The sequence below is a fragment of the Callithrix jacchus genome, chromosome 1 (assembly GCF_049354715.1).
Source record: "Callithrix jacchus isolate 240 chromosome 1, calJac240_pri, whole genome shotgun sequence".
Taxonomy (NCBI): domain Eukaryota; kingdom Metazoa; phylum Chordata; class Mammalia; order Primates; family Cebidae; genus Callithrix; species Callithrix jacchus.
Genome location: NC_133502.1, coordinates 173,327,860 through 173,355,716, shown reverse-complemented (window position 1 = coordinate 173,355,716; position 27,857 = coordinate 173,327,860). Strand labels below are relative to the sequence as shown.

The window sequence follows — 27,857 nt, the reverse complement described above, 5'->3', positions numbered from 1 at the left end:
CTCATCTGTAGACTTTAAAAACCCATTGTCAATCTCCTTTTTCTTAAATGTTCCCCACCAATTTTTCCCTGTTTCTTCTTTCCCTTTTCCTGTATGCCATTTCTCCCCTACCTGCTGTGGCACAGACAAGAATGTATATTTCTACCAGCAGAGGTCCTCTCTGCCTCAGTTCTCTCCAGCTGCAGTGCAGAGACAAATTGAACATCTTGAAACTGCTGTTATTCCAATGGTCAGTTCTAACTTGGCAGAAATCCTTAAAAGCTAATTGAACCATCCCATCAGTGTGAATGTTATAAACTGTCCAAATAGTTAAAACAAATTTTTGATAAATTTAGATAATTGGCTATTTGGAGATTTGGCAGTTTGGTGAGTTGTCTTGGAATTATCTCATGTAAAGGTTTGCAAAAATTTGGCAATGTATGTAAAATAAGTGCCTATTACTACTACAAAGTGGTAGGACTATAGTAAGTACTATCTAAAGTTGGTGTTCCTTTTCTTGAAGCATTCCTACTGTGAGTTGGAACTCCTCCTCCCAAGGGTTTTCTCCCCTGTGGGCTCTAGTTTGCTAATATTGGATGATAAAGTGATAAAGGCTGGTTATGGACCACCTGGTGACTTTCTTTTCCAATATAGAGTTGTTGAATTTGCCCAAATGAAATACTTTATTTTGGCTTGGACTTCTGTTATAAAATGGCCCTTCCTTCCTTGGTACCCTTTGGGGTTTGACTTCTCAGTGATTTAAGATATGTGCCACTTTTCTGTAGCACTTTATTCCCAGTCACTTGCTTATAGGTAGAATTACGAGCCTTAGGAGAATAGACTGCAGCTTTATCAGGGTAAAAGCAGGGCTAGGTCCCTGGAGGTTCTTAGAGGGAAGTATTACAACCAGAGCAAATGCTCCTGTCTCTGATATACAGGAAGCCTGGCTTCCCCACCCCCTAACCAAAGTCTCTCTCTGGAGGTCTCTAAAAAGGCTTTCTGGTAATACCATTAAAAGGAAAGGGAACAAATAGTTGAACACTCTGCTAGGCGCAGACCTAAACTAACTTATGTAATCCTTTCTATAACTTTTCTTTGGATAGGTGATGATATTCCCCTATTACAGTTGAGTAAACTGAGGCTTAGAGTTGAAAATAACCTACTACTAAACACTACTCTGCTAAACTAATTTTTTTTTTTTTAAATTTTTGGAGACCGAGTCTTGCTCTGTTGCTCAGGTTTGAGTGCAGTGGGGTGATCTTGGCTCACTGCAACCTCTGCCTCCTGGGTTCAGGTGACTCTCCTGCCTCAGCCTCCCAAGTAGCTGGAACTACAGGCATGTGCTACCACGCTTGGCTAATTTTTTGTGTTTTTTTTTTTTTTTTTTTTAGTAGGGATGGGGTTTCACCGTGTTAGCCAGGATGGTCTCAATCTCCTCACCTTGTGATCTGCCCACCTTGGCCTCCCAAACTGTTGGGATTACAGGCGTGAATGACCGTGCCTGGCTTAAACCCATATTTTTAAAACTAAAGTTTTTTCCTGTATCACTACATGATTTTTTTCATTTTCTAATGTATTGCTTTTTAATATTTTAAATATTGAATGGTGTTAACATTCTGCAACCCAACGTTTATTTTTAAAGGAATTTTTTTCATTAGCCTATATAAAAATTATTTGCCACAAATAGACAATAACAGTGAAAAAACTTTAATAAAAATAGAATTATGTTAAATTCTATGTGTTATTGTCTGCCAAAGTCTCTGACTAGGCCTTTGTTAAAGAGATTCGTAAGCACTAGAGAGGAAAAACTAACACCAGATTTTTCTTCTGATGTAATCAGAAGGATCAAAAGAGAATGGAAAAGGTGTAATAGCTATGGAATGTTTTAAAATGCTTTCTGTTTGTGCTGTTTAAAATCTTCCAGTGGTCTGTAAAATATTCCAGTGGTCTCTTTGCTTTGGGAAACACTGACACAGGTGATGGTGTGTGTGTTTTACAAATGAGTAAACTGAGGCTTAGGGAATTTGTTCGAAGTTGAAACAGTTCCACAGGCCTTATACCCGCTCCTTACTTTTCTTTCTCTGCTTTCATCTTTCTTCCTTCCTCTTGCCTCTCTCTTCCTGCCTCTCCTCTTTTCTTCCTCATCCTCTAAGATAATTCAGCTAACTCCAGAGTAGTGTAGAGATTTTTTTTTTTTTTTGAGACGGAGTTTTGCTCTAGTTACCCAGGCTGGAGTGCAATGGCACGATCCCGGCTCACTGCAACCTCTGCCTCCCGAGTTCAGGCAATTCTCCTGCCTCAGCCTCCTGAGTAGCTGGGATTACAGGCACGCACCACCATGCCCAGCTAATTTTTTGTATTTTTGGTAGAGACGGGGTTTCACCATGTTGACCAGGATGGTCTCGATCTCTTGACCTCGTGATCCACCCGCCTCGGCCTCCTAAAGTGCTGGGATTACAGGCTTGAGCCGCTGCGCCCGGCCCGAGATTTTTATATGCGTTTCTCTGATGTCTTTTTTCCCCATGTAATTGATGCGAGATAGGATTTCAACTTTAAAAATTTAGGTCTTTCTCAAACACTGCATTTCTTAGTGCTTAGTGAATTCTAGAAGTTGGGTGTCAAATATAGAGTAATTTTTTAGGGTGCTCGCACCCCTGAATAAATGATTTGTTGAAATACCTGTAAAGACATCATAAATGTTCCCTTGCCACCTCATTAGATAATGTTGGAAAAGTGAGCTTGAGAAAAGGTATTGCCAGCAGTTTTTGAAACAGATATTATCTCAAGTGCATTAAAGGGCAATTTCTTTGATTTTATTGCCTGTTGTAGTTTTGTAATTTATATTAGGAATTATGTTTAATTACCATTTTATTGTGTTAATGTTCTGTTGGAAACAATAGGTAGCTGATGCAACTTTACCATAATTGGAGCCTAGATTATAATTTGAATTTTAAAAATTTTGTTAAAAAATTGTTTAATTTTAATTTGATTTTGTCTTTAAAACTTTCTGAATAAGAAAAAAACCTATTGTCATTTTTTTCTTTTGAGACAGAGTTTCACTCTTGTCCAGGTTTGGCACAATCTCAGCTCACCGCAACTTCCTCCTGGGTTCAAGCAATTCTTCTGTCTCAGTCTCTAGAGTAGCTGGGATTACAGGCATTCACCACTACATCTGGCTAATTTTGTGTTTTTATTAGAGATGAGGTTTCTCTCCATGTTGGTCAGGCTGGTCTCAAACTCCTGACCTCAGGTGATCCGCCCGTCTTGGCCTCACAAAGTGCTAGGATTACAGGCATGAGCCACTGCTCCTGGGATCATTTTTTTCTTATTTAATTTATTATTATTTTGTTTTCTGAGATGGAGTCTTGCTCTGTTGCCCAGGCTGGAGTGCAGTGGTGTGATCTCGGCTCATTGCAACCTCCGCCTCCTGGGTTCAAGCCATTCTCATGCCTCAGGAGCCTGAGTAGCTGGGATTACGGGTGCATGTCACCACACACAGCTAATTTTTGTTTTTTAGTAGAAATGGGGTTTCACCATTTTGGTCACGCTGGTCTTGAGCTCCTGACCAAGAGTTGTGCCCATCTTAGCCTCCCAAAGTGCTGGGATTACAGATGTGAGCCACCTTGCCCCTCTGTCTTACTTAATTTTGTATTGTGACTTTTGCTGCTTCAAATACAAAAGGAGAAATCTTGTAATTCTGTTGTTTAAAAAGTTTGTTCCACTAGATACTAAAAGAAGAAATTTCAATTCTGGATTATTTTAAATGGCATCCTTAAAATTCTTTATGGAAACACTGCACTTTGAAATAAATTGAGGATTTTTTAAAGAAATTACAGTTATGGTAATTTTGCTGTTTTTAATTTATTGTATTTTGTCTGTGCTAGCGAAATCTCTAAACACTTACTGTGGATTCTTGATAAATCATCTTTTGACACCTATTTTTAATAGATTTTTAATCCCAGGGAATAGACTCATGTAGTGTATGGCAGGCCACACTTGGCTTAATTGATATTTTAGTAAAATTTTCCTGATACTTGGTATAAACTAAAATATATAATTCATTGCTCTGTGACGCTTTGAAATTCAGGGTCTCAATCCAGAGCTTAGCTCAGGGTAAGGAGGTTTGTCAGCATGCCTTGGTATGAAGTAATGAAGTAAGGAAGATTTAGGAGTTTGGAATGTTATTATCAAGCTCACATGTGCTCTATCTAGAATAAGTTTTACCACTTAAACTGTAAATCACACACATAAAAACTTAATTTTTCTCTCCTTACAGCATACATTGAACTTTTTATGTTCTTAATAGAAAGTTGGTCTCAACTGATTTCTTTGCTAAGTTGTGATTTAGCGATTCTGTTAAATCACAGAATTGATTGTGCAGTATTAGCCTAATTAGTACTTGGGTGTGACAAGCGTCTTTCTCTGAAAATTTTGTAGTGAATGGTTTGCCTTTCCTTTTTTCTTGAACTAAAATTTATTGTGTGCCCACTGTGTGCTAATTATGTGCAACAACCTTAAGGAAAGTAACATTATTGTCATTTTGCTGATGAGAGAATAGAGAGCAAGTTAAGTCACTTGGCCCCTGCAGGTGGGAGAGATGGGACTCAGGCCCAAATATGTCTGATCCAAGACTTACTACACTCTTGGAATCTCAGCACTAGCTTCTGGTAGAGGATACAAAGGGCCATTTGTACCTTAAGGAGTCTTGTATTCAGGAGACCATGCTTTAATGGTAGACGCAAGAATTAAAGCCAAACTTAATTTTTAGCCATGGAGACAAGTGTGGTCTTTGACAATTGCTTGCTTAAAAATCTTGACCTTTTTTTCTTAACTGGTCATGTTTGTTTGTTTGTTTGTTTGTTTTAAAGATGCCTTTAGGCCAGGCATGTGGTGGCTCACGTCTGTAATCCCAGCACTTTGGGAGGCTGAGGCGGGTAGATCATGAGGTCAAGAGATCGAGACCATCCTGGCCAACATGGTGAAACCCCATCTCTACTAAAAATACAAAAAAAAAGAATTAGCTGGATGCCTTGGTGCACACCTGTAGTCCCAGCTACTTGGGAGGCTGAGGCAGGAGAATGGCTTGAACCCAGGGGGTGGAGATTGCAGTGAGTTGAGATTATGCCGCTGCACTCAAGTCTGGCAACAGAGCGAAACTTTGTCTCAAAAAAAAAAAAGATGCCTATATGTATTTCTAAGGAGAAGAGCAAAGTCCAAAGCCAATTTATGGTGTTGGAGAAAGATGCTGTTATGAGGTTTAGAACAAATCCTTGCCAATGGGCAGGCAAAGAAGCAAAGAGACTGTTGCTTAAAAATGCTGGCCCTGGGCATGTGACACAAGCAGAACTCCATGTGGAATGGGAGAGACTTTTGATCCTTAATGCTTTTAAGGAAACATAGCAAAATAGCATTAGGCTGTTAAATACTATTTGATACAAGATGAAGAGTGAATAATATAAACTAGAAACATGAGAGCCTTAACATGGTAGGGACTGAAAGTAACCACTGTGTCTATACAGTCTCAATTTCCAAGGCTGCCTTGCTGACCTTATAAGTATGTTATTCTCATTTGATATCCTTAGTCAGTATTTACTTTTTAAATAGGATGGTCACTGTGACTTATTCAGGAATGTGAGGCATATTTAGAGAGAAGATTGTTAAACTCAGAACAGCTGTATACCAAATAATCATCTCTTACTCTGGAAGCCCACTTGAACTGTAGGGAAATAGGGATGCAATTCTAACATGTTTGTGCTAATGTATGTTAATGCTAGAAGAGGAACTTCTAAGCCTGTTAAACTTACAGTAGGTATCAAAAATGGTAAGGAAATGTGCATTATATAAGTAAGAGTGTGATTTTAGTGGGGCAGCAAATATCTGTAGTGCTTTAAGAAGCTGGTGTGGTGGTGTGCCTCTGTAGTTCCAGCTACTAGTGAGGCTGAGGCAGGAGGATTGCTTGAGTCAGAAGTTCGAGGCTGCAGTGCATTATGATCATGCCTGTGAATGGCCACTGCACTATAGCCTGGGCAACATAGTGAGACCTGCCCCTAAAAAAAAAAAATACCCTATTTATTTTATTGATTGGGTGATCTGAGATCTGAATAGATGGCCCAAAGGTCAGTTTTCACATGAATACTGCAACCTCATGAAGAAGCCAACATCTCAGTAATAGCACTGGGTGATGATTTAATAAAAGGTCCTTTTCCCTATGTGTGTGCAGAATGGGAAACACATTCTTCCCTAGAGCTGCTGCAATGTGTTTAGGTTTTTAAATTAAGTCTTTTCTGAATCTGTTTATATTTGTGTTTTGGAGGGTGATGATCAGAATGAATTTAGCAATTATAATGGGTAATTCCTTTTTTTTTTTTTTTGAGACGGAGTTTCACTCTTGTTGCCTAGGTTGGAATATAATGGCACAATCTTGGCTCACCGCAACCTCCACCTCCCAGGTTCAAGCAGTTCTCCTGCCCTGGCCTTCTGAGTAGCTGAGATTACAGGCATGTGCCACCACACTGGCTAGTTTTTTATTTTTAGTAGAGATGGTGTTTCTCCATGTTGATTAGGCTGGTCTGGAACTCCCAACCTCTGGTGATCTACCCACCTCAGCCTCCCAAAATGCTGGGATTACAGGCGTGAGCCACCGTGTCTGGCCAATAATGAGTAACTCTTAGTGAACATTTGCTATATGCTAGGTATTGTTTTGAGAGAATATGTTTATTTAATCCTTACAACAGCCCTGTTAAGTAAGTCCTGTTGTTCCCATTTTTAGATCGGGGAAATGCTGAAGCATATGGGACCATGGGAATGCTACAAATGTTATTCTCTTTACGCAATTTCTCCCTTCTGTAAAATGGCTACAATGGGATTGAAGAGATTAGGGTTGATTTATAGTTTATCCTTCTAGTTTATTTTTTTTTCCAAAAATCTAAGAATCTTGATAACCCTTTAAGGGTTCTTCAGGTGTTAGCAGTGTATGATTTGTACCCCCGATTATACACAACTGCAACTTTTGGACTCTGAGGCCCTGCTGTTATGGGAATATCAGGGTTAGCTCTTAAGTTATGCCAGATTCCCATCTGTCCGGCTGTTGCAGAGCATGCACTGTGCAAAGGTAGGATTTTTTTAGTCAAGATGCTCTCAGTAGAAGTTCTCTTGTTTTGATTTTTGTGTCTCTTTCCATGTAATGGAGTACAATAATCTGTTGTACAGTAGTACCTATTTTTCAGTAAGAATTAATACAAAGTGTCAAGCTGATGCCTGCTGTCTAGTAATAGATTGAATAAATGGCAACTGACAGATTATTGTTTACATTTTCTTGTATTTTTCTGTATGCGATATTTTGCATTTTGAAATTTCTTTTCTTTTGTTTTTTTTGAGACAAGATCTTGCTCTGTTACTCAGGCTGGAGTGCAGTAATAATGGCTCACTGTAGTCTTGACCTCCCAGGCTCAAATGGTTCTCCCACCTCAGCCTCCCAAGTAGCTGGGACTACAGATGTGTGCCACCACATCCGTCTAATGAAAAAAAAACCATAATTTTGTTGTTGTTGTAGAGGTCTCACTGTGTTGCCCAGGATGGTCTTCAATTTCTGAGCTCAAGGGATCCTCCTGCCTTGGCCTCCCAGAGTTCTGATATTACAGGCGTGAGCTTTGAGCCACTGTGCCTGGCCTTGAAATTTCTTAACCTTCAAGCCAAGTGAAGGATTATCAACAGTCCTTTTTGTTCCTCCAGAGAACCAGAAATTGTAAATGAAAAATGTCAGAGAGTCATAAGTACATGCAGTTTTCTGAGAAATGCCTGTACTATAATTCCTTACAGAAACACAATGACCTCTGACTCATCAGACTGAATTGTCTTCCTAAACTGTTTTCACCTTTTGATTTTCTAACTACAGCCTTGAAAGCTATATACTGTCTTTATTTTTTAAGCATGTTTTAAAATTGAAATGTCATAATCTTGGACTGGCTTTTCTGCCATCAGTCTGGTTTCAAGGCTGCAGTTACAAAGATAGAAGCCTGAAAGGTGATGTAGGTTGATCAGATGGAAGTTATTAATGTTTCCATAGAAATACAGACACTTGTATACTGCATTTAAGCTGAACAAATACGTGGGCATAGTATCCCCCTAAGATTTCATGTTAGGAAAATTACATTAGGAAAAGGGTATTGTTTTTGTTGCATTTTTAAAAATATGACCTTGATATTTGTAGGTGGAGAAAAGAAAATACTACTTGAAGCTCTTCCAGATAGCTTTTGCTGTGTGGACTTGTGGTGCTGTGTTCCTGCATTCAAAAGCATTTTCTGTTATTCTTGAAGTATGGTTTGTCAGGTTGCCTGTGAGAAACAAAAGCTAATGGCCCAAGTGGCATCCCACTCACTGGATAGAAAAGCAAGATGCAGGTGTGAATTTAATCAACCCATCCAAGGAAAGTGTTCCTATATCTGCCCGGATCTGGGGCTAGCTTGCAGGCTGCAGATGTGGCTGTAAGGCAGGCTGTGTGGCTCATGTTTGTTACTTACCCCCACCAAAATAAAGCTGCGTTCCTTCTCAGCCTCATCCCAAAGCCATTTATTGTACCAAAAGGAGCCTAGAAGATAGAATTGAGGAAGGGCTCCCCCAAAAGGGAGGAGTTCCTAGAATCTAAGGGCTATGGATGGCTTCCCATGTGTATTTTGGCTGCCTCAACAAAGCTCTTTTATTTTTTTTTTTAAACTCCTTGTGCTTTTTAGTTTCCTGGTTGAAATTTTAGAGCCCTTGTATTGAAGTAATCAGCATTGGGCTGGTATTGACAGACTTCCTAGGTGTATACATATATTTTCAGTCACTGTTGCCTATAGGATAAAAACCAAAAACTCCTCACGTATGGCAGTTGAAGGTCTTTATGATAATGGCCCTCTGAGACTCCAGTCAAGCCTAATTACCGAGTAACATTCTGTTTTGTTTTGTTTTTTCCTATTTAGTGCTTTCACATGCTGCTTCCGATAAATGTTTCTCAAATATCTCTGTTTGCTTGGTGAATGCCTGTCTTCTCTCTGTGCTCCTGGCTCCATGATTGCTGTTTCTCCTCTCACTGATATCGATCATGGCTACCAAGCACTTTCACTGACCTAAGTGCGTCATATCATTGAATACTCATAACAATCTACAGATGAGGAAATTGGCCCAGATAGGTGAAGTCACTTCCTAAGCTAACACAATTAGGAAGTAATGGTGGCAGGAATCAAACCTATTCTGAAATAAAAATTTATGCTTTCTACTCTGCACTACTTCCCAGTTGTATCATGTCCATCTGTCCCATGGCGTTAATTTTTTCAAAACTGTTGTTTCATTTTTTTTCTTCACTAGGCTTTAATCTTTTTTAAAATTATGGTAAAATACATAGCATGAAATTTACCATTTTAATCATTTTAAGTATATAACAGTGGCATTAAGTACGTTTGCATTGTCAGCCTCTACAGTTATTTTTATTTGCTCTGTACCCCTAGAGACTGTTAATTCTCTGATAGTCAGTCTTACTCACATTTCTATCTTCTAGGCCTTTGGCCTGTTACAGTATGGGTAGATACTTAATATTTGATGGAGTAAGTGACTGTTTGCATTTGCAGGCTGATTGACCTATTCTTATAACATCTGACACAGCTATAAATTGGCTAGTAAATAATACTAGCCTAAACATTTTCATATTTTTTTTTTAAAGTTGTAACACAGTCCAAAACATGTGGTGTAACAAATTTAGGAGGGACAACTCCTGGGCTTTCACTGTTTCATAGCCACCAGTCTCATGTGGCCATTTAAATTAATTAAGAGTAAAGTTATAAGTTCAGTTCCTCATTCATGTCAGTCACATTCCAAGTACTCATTGGCCACATGTAGCTAGTGGCAGTGTAGATATGACAGTTTCATCATTGTAGAAATTTCTATTGGACAGTGCTGATCTAGGCTTTAAAAATTGAGAATAGTGAAATTGTTCCTTAAAATTTGTTCTTTTGGCAAGTAATTCATTGTAGTGGCATTGTGGCTTACCATCATTGTCTTTTGGTGAAAGAAACAATTTTTCAAACATATATTGAGCAGCCTTTCCTGGGATGTCTCAGGCCTAGGGTTGGAGATATAGTTGGGGCTGAGACTAGATCTGACCGATCTAGTCAGTGTTTCATTGGGTGCCAAATCACGATTAGGGGTGACAAGGCAGATGGGAAACTGATATAATTGACTAGAGGGGATTGGTCCAGGAAAGACCAGTGAATGACTGTTGTATATTAATAGAAAGCCTGGGTAAAGACTTTTAGCTTTTTCCTAGGGATCCTGGAAAGCAGACTTCTCTAGAACCTTGGGAGCTTGTGGGAGCATAGAGGCACACAGAACTCATCAGAGCAATTTCAAAATCTATTTTGACCTTTGGCTTTCTTACTCCTACAAGTCCTGTGTCACTGTATCTCACGTTTAAAACTATATAAAACTTGAATTGCAGTTGACTAAGTGAAATAATGTTATTTAATTAAAACACTTGAATTTCAAATTTGCAGTTATTGGTGGTTTGGATTTTGAAACCAGCCTTTTTCTTCCTCATAGGTCCCTGAAAAGCTATGTTTTGTCATGTTGTTTGTAGTTGCCTAACTCAGACTTGAGTGTGGGGAAAGGGAGGGGGAAGTTAGGGGAGACCTGACCTGAGTCCTTAGATCAGTGGTGAGCAAAGGTGGGCTCAGGTGGAGAAAATAGCATGTGTAAATGAATTGAGGCCAAAGAGCATGTTGAATTCTGGGAGCCACAATGTAATTCAATGTGGTTGGAGTGTACACTATTGCGTAGGATGATATAGAGATAAAGCAGTCAGCAAATCATGAAGGATACGTATGACTTCTGTTTTGTAGAAAGAGATGATGTTTGATTAGAATTGTGGAATTTTACCTTCTAAGGGCCTTAATCTTATGTATGGGCTACTGAGGCTTCAAAAGAGACTGAGTAACTAGCAGAGTGTTAACCAGAGTCTTTGTCTCTTGCACTATGCTGTCTTCCTATAGTCAAATTAGAACATTTCTAGAGTAATGCTATCACATTATAGAGTATAATTAGCTAGTGTTTCGACCTTAATTTGCTGACTGGTGATACTCAGAAGTTTAAGTTGCTGTCATGGTAAGTATACAATTTTTTAGTCAAAATATCAAAAAAGAGAAAGAGGCTGGGCGTGGTGGCTCAAGCCGTAATCCCAGCACTTTGGGAGGCCGAGGCGGGTGGATCATGAGGTCAAGAGATCGAGACCACCCTGGTCAACATGGTGAAACCCCATCTCTACTAAAAAAAATACAAAAAATTAGCTGGGCATGGTGGCGCGTGCCTGTAATCCCAGCTACTCAGGAGGCTGAGGCAGGAAAATTGCCTGAACCCAGGAGGCGGAGGTTGTGGTGAGCCGAGATCGCGCCATTGCACTCCAGCCTGGGTAACAAGAGCGAAACTCCGACTCAGAAGAGAAAAGAAAAGAAAAAGATCAATGACCTTTTAATCTCCCCCAATAGCCAGTCACAATTTGAGGAATCAGTGATCTTTTTTTTTGGTCAAATGTGTGGTGGTGCACACCTGTAGTTCCAGCTACTTGGGAGGCTGAAGTGGGAGAGTTGTTTGGACCCTAGAGGTCGAGGCTGCAGTGAGCCTTAATCATGCCACCGCACCCCACCCTGGGCTATAGAAACAAGACCTTGTTTAAGAAACAAAAAGCCTATTTGGAGAAGAGCTTGTCAACTGGAACTTTCTCTTGTATGAAATAAGATTTCTAGATTTAGAGCCATTCGCTGATTACCTGCTATAAAGTAGATGATTTACATATATTCACCAAATCTTGAAATAATTGAATGTGATGGTTATTTTTATCCTCATTTCAAGAAATGGGCTTATAGTAGTTAATTTGGTAACAGCAAATCTGTAATTTGAATCTAATTCTAATTCATACTTATGCCCCCTTCCCCACCCCCTTTTTTGAGACAGTCTCTCTGTCACCCAGGCTGGAGTACATTAGTGCAATCTGGGCTCACTGCAACTTAGGCCTCCCTGGTTCAAGCAATTCTCCTGCCTCAGCCTCCTGAGTAGTTGGGATTATAGGCACCTGCCACCACATCCAGCTAATATTTGTATTTTTTTTTTTTTAGATGGAGTCTTGCTCTGTCGCCCAGGCCGGAGTGCAGTGGCACAATCTCATCTCACTGCAACCTCTACCTCCTAGGTTCAAGCAATTCTCTTGCCTTAGGCTCTCGAGTAGCTGGAACTACAGGCATGTACCACAACGTTTAGCCCAATTTTTGTATTTTTAGTAGAGATGGGGTTTCACTATGTTGGCCAGGCTGGTCTTGAACTCCTGACCTCAGGTGATCCACCCACCTCAGCCTCCCAAAGTGCTGGGATTACAGGCATGAGCCACTGTGCCCGGGCCCTGTACTCTTTTCAGTATGCATCTGTCTTCCTAGTTAAACTGAGGCAAGTAAATATAACCTTTGCAGTAACATTTCAGATTGGTTGTGTGCACATTGAGTTGGTGATCTTAGGAACCCAATCTTTGCTTCTTGCCTTTTTCTTTTGAAAGCAATTTAAGTCTCCAGCCAAAGACCCTGGATTTCTCAGAATATTTCCTGATCTGTTTAATATGTTGTATTCTGTGAGACAGGTGGGTTTGGGGGGTATGTTTGTTTATTTATGAAGCTTAAAAATCTTTTTTGTTTGAGGTTTTTTTTTTTTTGAGACAGTCTTACTCTGTCGTCAGGTGCCAGGCTGGAGTGTAGTGGCGTGATCTCGGCTCACTGCAACCTCTGCCTCCCGGATTCAAGCAATTCTCCTGCCTCAGCCTCCCGAGTAGCTGGGACAATAGGCGCATGCCGCCACGCCCAGCTAATTGTTTTTTTTTTGAGGGAGTTTCGCTGTTGTTACCCAGACTGGAGTGCAATGGCACGATCTCGGCTCACCGAACCTCCGCCTCCTGGGTTCAAGCAATTCTCCTGCCTCAGCCTCCCGAGTAGCTGGGACTATAGGCGTGCACCACCATGCCCAGTTAATTTTTGTATTTTTTGGTAGAGACGGGGTTTCACCTTGTTGACCAGGATGGTCTTGATCTCATGACCTTGTGATCTGCCTGCCTCGGCCTCCCAAAGTGCTGGGATTACAGGCGTGAACCAGCATGCCTGGCCTTTTTTTTCCTTCTTTTTTTTGAGATGGATTCTTGCTCTGTCGCTTAGGCTGGAGTTCAGTGGTGCGAACTCAGCCCACTGCAACCTCCGCCTCCTGGGTTCAAGTGATTCTCTTGCCTCAGCCTCCCAAGTATCTAGGACTACAGACGTGCGCCACCACACTTGGCTAATTTTTGTATTTTTAGTAGAGATGGGGTTTCACCATGTTGGCCAGGCTGGTCTTGAACGCCTGGCATCTAGTGGTCTGCCCACTTCTACCTTCTAAAGTGCTGGGATTACAGGCGTGAGCCATCACATCTGGCCAGATCCATTATTTTTGAATTTACTGGTGAGATACTACAGTTGTTTAATGAACAGCTACTACATGCTAGGCTTGTGAGAGGTAATGGGGTTAAAGTTGTAAAACAAGGCAGATTGGATCCTGGCCCTCATGGAACGGTCTCATTGTGGTCAGACATTGAATAAGTAGTTCCTTGTTGATGAGTGCTATGAAGAAGCAAGCACAGGTATTAGAGAAAATTATAACCAGGGATTTGTTCTTGTGTGTGAGACAAGGGTGAAGGAGGCAAGAGAAAGCTTTTCTGAGGAAATACTTAAACTGAGGAAGAGTAGAAAGCAAACAAGAGAAAGTATGCAGCCATTCCAGGAAAAATAAAAACAAAACCTTTCATCAGTGATGTATAGATGACCTACTATGTTTGCCATTCCTTATGCTTGATTTCTCTCTCTAGTGTGATAATGACACACCAGTCAGACAAATGTAGCTCATACTTTTTTGATCTGAGCATTTGAAATGTGCATTGTGCTTTGAGAGGTATTTATTCCAACCTGAGTAGCATACTTACTAGTGGAAAAATTGCTTCCATTTCTTTGTGTAGGTAAAAATTCTTCAGCATTTGTGAAAAATTTACATGTGATTACCCTGTTTGATATTTGTTGTAAGTTAATATTTTATGTATTTTGATTTCTTTTGGAAAAGAATTAGCAGTGTTAAATAGAATATAACAGGTATTCAATGAATTGTAATTTTCCTGTGAGTTTTTATTCCAATAGACATTGGCATGATTACCCAAAATTACTTGTGCTGTTGTATATTGAGCTCCTACTGTGAGGCAAAGCCTGTGGTAAGCATTTTATATTGGTCACTTGTTTAATCCTCATTACATTTCTGTGGTAAGTGCTATTACCTGTTTTTATATCGAGGTGATAAAATGGAGGCTCAGAGGGATATGTAGTAGCTAAATGTTAGAACTAAGATTGAAGCCCAAATTGACTTTTGTGTATGGATTTTCTTCCCACTGTATGATGCTTCATATTTGGAGTCAGCTTGAAGTAATTCACAAATCGTAATTTTTTTTCCTATTGTTTTCTCTTTAGGTTTCTGTCAGGACGAATTGGCAGAGCTTGACCCAGGCACTAGTAAGTTCTCAATGTTACCCAATATTCTTTGGTAAGAAAAGGATGTGTATATACACTTTTAAGTGAATAACTTAAGGTGTCATTGATAAACCTGACTTTATCGACTCCCAGATTTTATTCCACTTTAATTTATAATTATAGGAAGGGCATTCTGTCTTTTCTAGTTTTGCTTTCTTTTGATATTATTCAGTGGCCAGGATCCATCTGTTTAATAGAAAGTTGGGTTGCTGAAAATTCGTTTATTACCAATCTCCCTCCTTTGTTCTCTATCCTTCCATGAAATCCAACAACATTGAAATTTGTACTTTCAAGCCGGGTGCAGTGGCTCACGCCTGTAATCCTAGCACTTTGGGAGGCTGAGGCGGGTGGATCATCTGAGGTCAGGAGTTCGAGATCAGCCTGGCCAACATGGTAAAACCCCATCTCTACCAGAAATACAAAAATTAGCCGGGCATGGTGGCAGGTGCCTGTAGCCCCAACTACTGAGGAGGCTGAGGCAGGAGAATTGCTTGAATCTGTGAGGCGGAGGTTGTGGTGAGCCAAGATTGTGCCATTGTACTCCAGCCTGGGTGACAAGAGCAAAACTTCGTCTCAAAAAAAAAAAAAAGAAAATTGTACTTTCACTTATGCACATGGACAACTGTACACTCACAAACCCTTCTAAAGTATTGACTAGTTTTAAAATAATTTCTTTCAAAGAAGCATTATGCTTAGTTAGAAATTATAATTGATAACCTTTGTAGTACAGTTTAATTTTTATTTGCTGTCTTATGGTTAAGGTATGAGAGTTACCATTTCAAAGTCTAATTAAATGATACTTTTCGTGACTCTGTGAGTCCTCATCATAGATAATCATTTGAATTTCCAGTGCTCCCTAAATGCGATGACATGCACCATTCTGGGACATAGTCTTAATGGTTAGAAATAGGACATGGGAGTATCCAATGTATACTGACCTTATTTTGCTATAATGCTAAAAGATCAAATGATAATTTAGATTGAGACTGCATGAGATGGTCTAGAGTTATTTTTCTGATTTTAGTACTTTGTTAGGGCTGGCTCCTTATCACCAGTCTGCTGTTGAGATAAGTGATAAAGCTTACCTTTCCATCATCGTGAAGCTGATACAAGCTCTGAGGTTGTAGACCTTCTCACATATTCCACTCTGCCCTCCTTAATGGTATAAATGTCCATGTTTCAACTAATACTTATTATTTGTTAGGCAAAATAGTTCCCATGATGCTTATCAAATACCAGGGAAATATATTTGTCTTTTTAGAAGTTGTAAATTTCACAATCAGTTTTGTATTAGGTAGTATAGCCTCAGTGTACCAGCAGCTATAGGTGAATGTATTATGGTTGACCCTTAAACAATGTGAGGATTAAGAATGACAACCCCTACACAGTTGAAAGTCTATTTACAACTTTTGACTCCTCAAAAACTTTATTAATTACCCTACTATTGACTGGAATCCTAGCTTGTAATGTAATCAGAAGATTAGCACATATTTTGTATGTTATATGTATTATATACTGTATTCTTACAATAAAGTATACTAGAGAAAAGAACATGTTGTTAAAGTCATAAGGAAGGCTGGGTGCAGAGGCTCACAGCTGTAATTCCAGCACTTTGGGAGGTCGAGGCAGGCAGATCACAAGGTCAGGAGTTAGAGAGCAGCCTGACATGGTGAAACCCCGTTTCTACAAAAAAAAAACAACAAAAAATTAGCCAGGCCCAGTGGTGTGTGCTTGTAATCCAAGCTATTCAGGAGGCTAAGGGAGGAGAATTGCTTGAACCCAGGAGGTGGAGGTTGCAGTGAGCCGAGATTGCGTCTCTGCACTCCAGCCTGGGCGACAGAGCAAGACAAAAAAAAAGTCATAAGGAAGACAAAATATATTTACTCTTCATTAATAGTAGTGAATAATCATAAAGGTCTTCATCTTCACTGCCTTCATGCTGAGGGAGGAGGAAGAGGAGTTGGTCTTGTCTTGGGTGGCAGAGGTGAAAGAGGTAAAGGAGGTGAAAGAGGTAAAGGAGGTGAAAGGGGAAGCACGAGGCAGGCACACACAGTGTAACTTTTTGAAAAGAATCTGTAAATAAGTGGACCTGCGTAGTTGAAACTTCTGTTAAGCAAGGTCCAGCTGTTTTCTGTTATTCTCTTAGGAGCAGCCTTTGCTTAGGCAAAGTAGCCTAGTAGTAGCTTTTGCTTAGTAGTCAAAGGCCTCCTTAGGAGGAGGAAAAGGTAAATTCAGTTATTTTTCTGGAGTCATGGTTTTTTTCTTTCTTTCTTTTTTTTTTGATACAGAATTTCACTCTTGTTGCCCAGGCTGGAGTGCAATTGCATGATCTTGGGTCACCACAACCTCCGCCTCCTGGGTTCAAGCAATTATCCTGCCTCAGCCTCCCCGAGTAGCTGGGATTACAGGCATGTGCCACCACGCCTGGCTAATTTTGTATTTTTTAGTAGTGATGGGATTTCTCCATGTTGGTCAGGCTGGTGTCAAACTCCCAACCTCAGATGATCTGCCCTCCTGGGATTATAGGCGTGAACCACTGCACCCAGCCCCTGCACCTTATGTGGTTTTTTTTTGAGATGGATATCTGAGTCTGTCGACCAGGTTGGAGTACAGTGGCTTGATCTTGGCTCACTGCAACGTCCGCTTCCTGGGTTCAAGCGATTTTCCTGCCTCAGCCTCCCGAGTAGCTGAGACTACGGGTGTATGCTACCGTGCCCGGTTAATTTTTGTATTTTTATTAAAGATAGGGTTTTACCATATTGATCAGGCTGGTCTTGAACTGCTGGCCTCGTGATCCGCCCACCTTGGCCTCCCAAAGCTCTGGGATTACAGGTGTGAGCCCCCTCACCCGGCCATGGTCCTTTCTTAGAAGCATTTTTGAACACTAGGAAGGACATTGAGATGCCTGGTAACCTTTCAGACAGCTACACATAAAACATGCTAAATAGTTGATGATTCAGTTTGTTAAGCCCTGAGTGTTCTCTCTGCTCCAGACCCAGTTCTCTAGGCTCTAGGGATAGACAAATAAGTATAGCTCTTGCCCTTTTATATTAACAATATATTGGGAAATACTTGAAAGGACATTTTGTAAACCTCTATTTAGCACTTAGTACCCAAACATATTCCCTTTTTCTGCATCTGATAGCAATTGAAAATGGCTAATGCCCATTTTCTGAGAAAGGTCCTTGATATTCTCAGAAAAGTTATTGTTGAATTCTTCTTTCTGGGTTAACTAATCCCAGTTCATTAAACATTTTTGCATAAAATTCCTAGCTAGCTATGGCAATTTATAGGCCTGTTTCATGAGAAGGAACAGAGATTGAGACAATTTTATACATCAGTATAGAATGGGAGTCACCAAAAAAAAAAAAAAAAGACTTAAAAAATTGTACCGGCTGGGTGCTGTGGCTCACACCTATAATCCCAAAACTTTAGGAGGCTGAGGTGGGGGGATCATGAGGTTAAGAGATTGAGACCATCCTGGCCAACATGGTGAAACCCTGTCTCTACTGGAAAAAAAAAAAAATTAGCTGGGCATGGTGGCTAAGGCCTGTAGTCCGAGCTACTTGAGAGGCTGAGGCAGGAGAATTGCTTGAACCCAAAAGATGTAGGTTGCAGTGAGCTGAGATCATGCCACTGCACTCCATCCTGGGCGACAAAGTGAGACTCTGTCTCAAAAAAAAAAAAAAAAAAAGTGGCAGGGTGTGATGGCTCATGCCTGTAATTCCAGTACTTTGGGAGGCCAAGGCTGGAGGATCATTTGAGTCCAGGAGTTTGAGACCAGCTTGGGCAACATAGGGAGCCCTGTCTCTACAAAGAAAATTAACCGGATGTGGTTGCATGTGCCTGTGGTCCCAGCTATGTGAGAGGGTGAGGTGGGAGGATGGCTTAAGGAGGTGAAAGCTGCAGTTAGCCATGATCATCACATGACTCCATTCCAGCCTAGGTGACAGAGCAAGACCCTGTCTCAAAAACAAAAAGCAAACCAAAAAATGTGTACTTAGTGTATGTGAGTAGTAGTCTCAGCAATTCCGATATTATTATGAACTTAGTAATATTTTAATTTTTCTCTTTGAGGAAATACGTAAGGATCTGATTATTCTAAAAATGATTAGACAAAAATAAAATTATCTCAGACTATTAATTTTGGTGCTCAAATGAGCATGTTCAGCCCTACCAAGTGATAGAAAGCATCAAGACTGAGATGGGCTGTCTGTGTTGTGTTAAATTGGCTGTGGTTTTTGATACTGCATAATCTGGGGATTCTGACTGGGAAGGAATAACATCTCCTATGTTAGTTAATTCCAAGTGACTTTTGTTTATTTAATTTGAGACAGGGGCTCACTCTTTTGCCTAGGCTACAGTGCCGTGGCAGTCATGGCTCACTGCAGCCTTGACCTTCTGGGCTCAAGTGATCCTCCCACCTCAGCCTCCTGAGTAGCTGTGACTGCATGTACATGCCACCATGCCTGACAAATTCTTCTATGTTTTGTAGAGATGAAGTTTTGCCATGCTGCCCAGGCTGGTTTCGAACTCCTGGCCTCAAGTGATCCTCCTCCCTTGGTCTCCCAAAGCGCTGAGATTACCATGCTGAGCCCTACATTACTTTTAAGAATATTAGGGATTTCCTTGTGTCGTATCTTTGGAATTTGGAGACCCAAATATTGTCCCCCATTCCCCAGATTCCTGATAGGAAAGCCTGCTGCTCACACTCCCTTATTTTGGAACAGGAAATATTTTGTTGCTAATTTTCAGTTGTGCATGGCAGTGGTTGTAGGCAGCAGGTTTGGGACAACAGGTGTCATGTGTTGGAACTAGTTGAGGAAGGACTGACTTTATCCAATTAAATGGCTTTGCTTTTTTTTTTTCTTTAAAAAAAAAAATACCTATAATGTGATAGAGCAGATGGGCAGCCATGCTCAGAATCTGGGCAGCTGTTCACACTCTGGCTGCCTTCCTATGATTCCTGGGCTTCTTGGAGTCCAATGTTATGGCACAGGTTCAGGCTAAGTTCATTTCTACAAGAAGTGTCCCTGTACCATGTCCATTAGCATAAGCTAGGGACAGGGTCAGTCAAAGGTCAAGAGAAGTTCAAAACAGCATAACCTTTCTGTGCTTCTGTTTCCAAATAACCCCAGTCTGCCCTGGTCCCCGAGTTTTTTCCTCACCCATCGTGTTTATCGTGTAGTTGTAAAACTCAAGAGAACAAGGACTGACTTGATACAAGGGAAGTTAGAGAATAGAAGTCATTGTTGCTTAAAACAGGAGAAATAATTGATTTATGTTTGGGGGCCAATTAGGCTATAAAACAGGAACAGTAAAGGGACCTGTGACTTCAGGACAGCTACTTGCTCTGATTTCTGTCCCATAGACAAGGGGCTTCCCTATAAAGGCTGTCAGCTTTCTAGGCTAAATTATTAATTCCTTTCATGCCTCTTAGGGATTGTAAACAGCACATAATACAGGGAAACAGTTGATAGTGTTCAATTTCTGGCCAGATAGAGGGTCAAAGGGTAAATAGTTGGATTAGCAACGGTTGTTCTTCCTCCCTAAACTTTTGATCTCTTATTGTCTATTTCAGGAACGCTATTCCTGAATTTTTGATGTACATATAATATAATGAAGTCCATTTCTCCTCTTGTAACATAATCCTACAAGTAATTACACTGAGAGTAAACATTGACCAAAATTGTTTCCAAAGTTGAAAATTGAATTTTTTTTTTTGGTATTTGGTATGTTGTCTGATGTACAAAGGATATAATCCCGAGGAAAATACCTATTTGAAGTTAGACATATTAGAAGTTTTTTAGTTGTTGGTTGTTTTTTTTTTTTTTTTAAGTATAGCTTGATTAAAAGAAAAAAATTGTTTTTAAGCTGGTAGTAAAATAATGTATGTTCACTGTGGAAAACACTAAAAGAAAATATAAGCATCTCTAATCTCACCACCTAGAAATAGCCGTTCCTTCACGTTTGAGAAATACTTCCTTCCAGATTGTATCCCATCTTTTATGTAATTAGGAATCTATGTGTAATATATATACAGTTTTTTATCCTGTTTGTTTTTCCCTACTCTGTATTACACTGGCAACATCGTCCCAAGTCATGAAACAATTTTCGCAAGTATTTTTAGTGGAAGTATATTTCATTAAATAAGTAAATGGCTTTATCATGATGTGTTTAACCATTTTCCTATTGTTGAGCATTTATTTAGATTTTCAGTTTTTTCTAAATCATAAATAATGCCACAGTGAACACGTTTGTATATGAATTTTTTGTCTGCATTTCGGATGAGTGCTTTAGTTTTTTAATGCAAGCCAAAACTTCTTATAATTAAGAACATGGACTCTGGCTCAAGATTGCTTGGATTCTACTTAGCCTCACTGTAATCTTGGTTAAATTACTTAAACTCTCTGCCTTCGTTTTCTCATCTGTGAAATGAAGACAGTAAAATGTATTTCTATTTTGTTGGATTGCTGTGAGGATTAAATGAAGTATAATATATTTAAAGTTTAGAATAGTGGTTGACATATGGTAAATACTATTAAGTATGTGCTATTCTAGGCTATGTAGTATAATGTTGAAATTCTCAGTTTTTCCGCACTAATAGGCTGTTGAAACTGTGTTTTATTCCATTACACTAACCTCTGTTTTTTTTCTTTTTCTTTTTTTTGAGACTGAGTCTCGCTCTGTTGCCCAGGCTGGAGTATAGTGGAGCAATATCGGTTCACTGCAACCTCTGCCTCCTGGGTTCAAGTGATTCTCCTGCCTCAGCCTCTCGAGTAGCTGGGGCTACAGGCACATGCCACCACACCTGGCCATTTTTTATTTTTATTTTTTAGTAGAGACGGGGTTTCACTGTGTTAGCCAGGACATTCTCGATCTCCTGACCTAGAGATCTACCCACCTTGGCTTCCCAAGCCTGTGTTTCTTTAATGACACAAAGATGTTAGCAGGTGTAAGTTACTGCTCAAAGTAGATAGTTCAGATGAGATTGGGTGCGTTCAGGGTGGTATGACCATAGACTCAAGTAAATACTTCAGTCACTTGAATAGAAGAGCTCATATACTGCGGACCATTTTGGTTCGGACTTCTTTACCATCTGGGTGACTGTTTGGGTGTTTTGGTCTCCTTCCCCCAGCCAGCAGCAGGTAACCTCCCAAATGACCATATGCCAACACATTTAACCTCTTAGGAGACTGAACAGGTTAACCTTTTGCTTATATAAAACAGATACTTGAATTATACACTTTATATTTTGTCAATAGCAAGGTTTCATAAGAAAGCATACTGAAGAAAAAGTTTGTAAAATTTAAAATCTGACTATTAACCATGGATTTCTGTTTACTTAGACTTTAAAAAATAAAGTGTATTACTGATCAAGGACCTATATAAATGATATAGCATATATAAAATATCTATAATAAATAATATACTATATATTAATATATAGTATATGTTAGTATAATATAGCTTGTATGCATATATATTTATATGACTATTTTAAAAGAGACTTGAAAGTTAAGTGCTGGGCATGGTGGATCATACCTGTAATCCTAGCACTTTGGGCGGCTGAGGTGGGCAAATTATCTTGAGCCTAGGAGTTTGAGACCAGCCTGGGCAATGTGATGAAACCCCGACTCTACAGAAAAAATACAAAAAATTAGCCAGGTCTTGTGGCATGTACCTGTAGTCCCAGTTACTTGGGAGGTTGAGGTGGGAGGATCACCTGAGGCCCTGGAGATTGAGGCTCTAGTGAGCTGAGAGATTGCATCACTGCATTCTAGCCTGGTGAGACCCAGTCTTAAAAAGAAGTAAGTTAAATTAATTTTTGGTGTATCTTGCCATTATTGGTAGACGCTCACCAAGGAGAGATCTACGTGTGTTGGTAGGATGAACAGGCAAGATGAAAAAAACAAGATAACAGGAAAGATATAAAGAAAGCCTGACACCACGAACTTGCTCTGGCTTTGCATTCAACTGTCACGTGTTTTGGGATTCCAAAGAGATTTTTTATGGATTCTTTCACCTACAAAAGAGAGGTGTACATCTCAGCTAGAGTACCCATAGATTACCCATAGATTTTATCTAAAATTCCAGTATTCTGTCACATGTCGTAATGGGTTCATTCCTAGTTGTCAAACTATATGTCACAATTTTTGGTCTCATAAAGTAGTTTATATAAGCCCAAGTGTTGTCTGCAGAGAATGTACTTAAGATTGTTTCAGGTGAAGAAGAAAAAAAAAAAAGGAAATTGTCATTTACTGGATATTCCTTATGTGCCAGGCACTTAGCATATATTCAGTAAGCATGAGAAGGATTATATCATATAATATGATCTGATTTTAAGTTTGACTTGGTAATACCTAGTTCATTTAACACAGTTACTCTTTTCTCCTTCCCTACTTTGGGTGCCAAGCTGAGACATAGTACCCAGAAAGGATTCTGGTTTAGTCAGGAAGGCAGATAGGTCTTTTAACACATCATAGTAAGGATGGCTAATATTTATTATGCATAGAATGTTTCACATGCATTTTTTATTAAGCATTCATAAGACTTGTTTAAAAAGATACAAACCCCATCTTACAGATGAGAACATTGAGGCCTGAAGAGATTAAATGACTTACCCCCAAGTACTTAGTGAAGTACCTATCTGAGATTTCAGAGCTCCTGCTTTATTAAATAATTAATTTCTATCCTGTCTCTAGCTTTCTTGATTGTGACAAATCTCAAGTGCCCATGGTGGAAGACTTTAAGGCAGTGTAATGACTTAAATATAGTGAGGCTTTTTGTGTACAAAAGAATGAAGGCTATTTTTGAAGTGTCATTGGGCCTCTTCTGCATGCATTGGGATGGTGTTGGATACAAAGTAGAATGATTCATTGTGGAGTAGGTTCCCAGAGATATCTTCTGTGACTCAGATTTGGGATTATTCCACTATTTTTCAAGTAAGTTCTTTCCTGAAGCAACTTAAGATAGTTCACAAATCTCCCTTGTTTTCTCCCTTTATGTCCCTTTTCTGCTACAACATTGTTAGTGATTTTGCTGTGTCACATTCGTAACAATTCTGAGTGCCTGCTTCCAAAGCTTCAGTTGATTCTGTGGCATCGCTACTAGATCAACTCTTCTGACTGTGACCTTTTGCTAAGGAGTTGCCTTCTGATAAGGATTCTTTTGATCAGGGTAAGGGTGGTATGAGATCCAGAGCTTAGGCTGAACTCTCATCCCCTTGACCTCTGCCCCTATTTCAGAGTTTATACTCACTTCGTAGGGATTCCCTATGGAGCCAAAGAGTTTAGCACTTGTTTACAATTGATGAAAAGATAGTTGCATTCAAAGGCGGTTGTTGGGTCCTTGGGTAGTCGTGGATGTCTGCCACTGTCTCTGATGGGTGAAGGAAATGCTTGAACATTTAAGTCTGGAGTTTTAATGGATGACTAAGAAGGAATGAGAAGAAGTTCTGAGGCTAGATAGATTCTGCAAGTGTTCTTTCCATGGGAGCAGTATTGTAGTAACATTGTCAGATGAGGCAAAGATTTTTAATAAATGTTTATTTTATTTTAAAAAAAGCTGAAGGGGTTTGCTTAAATTCAATATTTGATAACAAGGGAGTACATGGGAAATCTCTTCCTTTTTTGATCACTTGCCAAAGAGAAAACTTTCTATGTTAAGCAAATATGTCAGTACTGGGGGGATATCCTAGATTAAAGCCACTCTCTTATTTACAAATTTGCATTTTCTCTAAATATCTGATATATTCTAAGCATGCTGAGACTAAAACAACTCAGTTCCAAATGAGGCCTTTTCTGGGTATTCTTTGGTCAACCAGGACTACTCTTTTCCTCTTTACCTGAAATTATTTTGTTTTTGTTTTATTTTGGTCCAGTATTTGTCATTAATATGATCTGACAGAAAAGCCTCTCTCTTTGAAGAGAGCTGACAGTCACTATGAACCGAAATTGAATGTGCTTTGTTGGTAAGCATAAGAAAATAAAAACTATGGAATAAGATTCAAAGTCAAAATATAATGGTAAGATCTTTTTCATCTGTTAGTACAAAATTCCATGTCCTAAGTGTAGTCCGGCCTGGCCTATAGATTTATTTTGTTTGACTTCCAGGATATTTAAATAAAAGCACATTGTCAACACTTAAAACATTAAAGATGGCCGGCGTGGTGGTTGACGCCTGTACTTCAGCACTTTGGGAGGCCAGGGCGGGTGGAGCACGTGAGGTCAGGAGTTTGAGACCAGCCTGACCAACATGGTGAAATCCTGTCTCTACTAAAAATATAAAATTAGCTGGGTATGATGGTGCATGCTTGTAATCCCAGCTACTCGGGAGGCTGAGGAGGCTGGAGAATTGCTTGAACCTGGGAGGTGGAGGCTGCAGTGAGCTGGTATTGTGCCATTGCATTCCAGCGTGGGCTGCAGGAGCGAAACTCTTTCTCGAAAAAAAAAAAAACCCAAATGTGCAAGAGTTTCAAAGAACTTCAGATTTCTGGCTTTCTTGATAAATTGTAATATCTAACATTGAGCTCAGATTTCTATGTGGCATCTGCTGGGTGGAACAGAGTAGTGGCTGCCTTCTTTATATTGATTGATTGATTGGACACAGGGTCTTGCCTTTTCACCCGGGCTGGAGTGCAATCATGGCTTATTGCAGTCTCTACCTCCTGGGCTTGAACAGTCCTTCCCACCCGAGTCTCCCGTGTAGCTGGGACTACAGGCACGCGGTACCATGCCAGCCTAATTTTTTTGTTTTTTTGTAGAGATAGGGTTTCACCACGTTGCTCAGGTTGGTCTTCAACTCCTGGGCTCAAGCAATCCACCCACCTTGGCTTCCCAGAGTGCTGGGATTACAGGCGTGAGCCACTGTGCTTAGCCTGCTGCCTTCTTTAAATGAGCATGTGCTCTCAGGGTTTCACAAAACCTTGGTGGCCTCCTTTACCCATTTATGTTTCCTGCTAGTATTCTGTAGGCATTGAGTTTGCAGCTCCTACATTAAATAATTATAATTTTCAGGGATGATGAGAGTGTGGGAAAGTGGGAACTCTTAAAAAATGTAATCTATACCCCAAAGAACCGATACAAAGATGAGTAAAAGAAAAAAAAATGTAATCTAGTATTTATCAAAACTGACAACATACAGGTTATTTTTACAGACTTAGCAGTTTAAAATTTAAAAATGTAAAATTAAAAATGACAGGCAGGCAAGGTAGCTCACTCCTGTAATCCCAGCACTTTGTGGATCCCTTGAGCCCAGGTGTTTGAGACCAGCCTGGGCAACAAGGAAAAACCTCATCTTTACAAATTATACAAAAATTAACTGGGTGTGGTGGCACATGCCTGTAGTCCCAGCTGCTTGGGAGGATGAGGTGGGAGAATCACTTGAGCCTGGGAGGTCAAGGCTACAATGAGTTGTGATCACACTACTGCACTCCAACCTGGGCAACAGAGTGAGACCCTGTCTCTACCCCCAACCCTCACAAAAGAAAATTTAGATTTAGCAATTCATACATCTAGGAATTTATCCTAAATATTTGACACTTATGAAAAATGTATGTTTGCAGATGCTTCTTTTAGCATTTATTTATTTTATTTTTTTTGAGACAGAGTTTTGTTCTTGTTGCCTGGGCTGGAGTGCAGTGGTGTGATCTCGGCCCCCTGACAACCTCCGCCTCCTGGGTTCAAGTGTTTGTCCTGCCACAACCTCCCAAGTAGCTGGTATCACAGGCGTGTGCCACCAGGATAATTTTGTATTTTTAGTAGAGATGGCTTTTCTCCATGTTGGTCAGGCTGGTCTCAAACTCCTGACCTCAGGTGATCACCCGCCTTCGCCTCCCAAAGTGCTGGGATGACAGGTGTGAGCCACCACGCCCGGCTAGCATTTAAAATAGTAAAAATATTGGATAACCGGGCATTGGTGGCACATGGTTGTCGTCCAAGTTACTGGGAAGCCTGGGGTGGGAGGATTGCTTGAGCCCAGGAGATGGAGGCTGCAGTGAGCCAAGATCGGATCACTGCACTCCAGCCTGGGCAACAGAATGAGAGACCCTATCTTTAATTTTAAAAAACAAACAAAAAGCCATTGAAGTTTAATAGGTTATTCAATAAATGGATTGTGGTTTTTCATGCAATGGGATGCTGTAAACTTAAGGAGAAGACAAATTTTTAGTCTGGAAGGTGATAAACTGGTAATAGTGGTGTTTTTGGGAAAATGAGATTACAGGGTATCTTTCGGAGTTTTCTGTTTTTAAGGACATTGCATTATTAAGAAAAAATATATGTATTTAAAAAATTCTTTCATTTTAGCTGCCAAATTTCCAAGGCTATTCTGCCAAATTGAGCGACATAGGTTCTAGCTTCCATTAAAGCACAGATTTTACGTTCAGAATTATCTTTTTTTTTTGAGACGGAGTCTCTGTTACCAGGCTGGAGTGCCGTGATGCGATTTTGGCTCATTGCAACATCCACCTCCCGGGTTCAAGCGATTCTTCTGCCTCAGGCTCCCGAGTAGCTGGGACTACAGGCTCACACCATCATGCCCAGCTAATTTTTGTATTTTTAGTAGACACGGGGTTTTATCATGTTGGCCAGGATGGTTTTGATCTCTTGACTTCGTGATCTGCCCACTTTGGCCTCCCATTGTGCTGGGAATACAGGTGAGAGCCACTGCACACGGCCAGAATTCTCATATCTTGATATTGTTCTAAGGAAGGGAATCAGAGTCCTCAAGTAGCAGGAACTGCCTTGGAAGCCTAAGAACAAAATTAAAGCCTTCTACAGCATCTTCAGGCTTCTACTTGGAATCCTGTTTCTATTCACTAGTAAAGTCATCAGAATTTGCCTCCTTTTCAGTGTCAGGCTTGAGGCTTGAGCCAGCACTATTGATAATGGAGGGAGCTTCCTGACAGTCTGAGGGATACCTCCTGAAAGTGACCCTAATGAAATGCAGGGTCTCATGGTACAGTGGAAAAACATGAGTGAAAGTTTGCATCCTGGCCTTGCTACTTTCTTGCTGAGTAGCACGGGCAACCTGTGAAGCTCAGTTTGTTCATCTTTGAAACAGTAGTAATTTTTGTTAAATGTTGTTTTAAAAATAAGTGAGATAATATATGTGAATTTTTCAGTAATTAGCTGCTCTAGTCCTACGTTTATCCTTTGTGAAAATATAAGATGAAAGGTTTCTGATTTCTTGTCGTTAATATTTAATGAGTATTTACTGTATGTTAATGATTTTAAAACATTTATTTATTCTTCCTGGAAGCTCTAGAAG

The 27,857-nt window shown here is 40.0% G+C and overlaps 1 protein-coding gene across 7 annotated transcripts in view; it reads left to right on the top strand.

The window, feature by feature from the left end:
- The window catches only part of NR6A1 (nuclear receptor subfamily 6 group A member 1), a 238,667-nt gene that overhangs the window by 16,526 nt on the left and 194,284 nt on the right, over positions 1-27,857 (top strand). For all 7 annotated transcript variants that reach the window (XM_054243714.2, XM_054243711.2, XM_035257271.3 and 4 more), the window contains exon 2: positions 14,526-14,567. In XM_054243714.2, the coding sequence (XP_054099689.1) occupies positions 14,526-14,567 (42 nt within the window). The remainder of the gene's footprint in view (positions 1-14,525; positions 14,568-27,857) is intronic.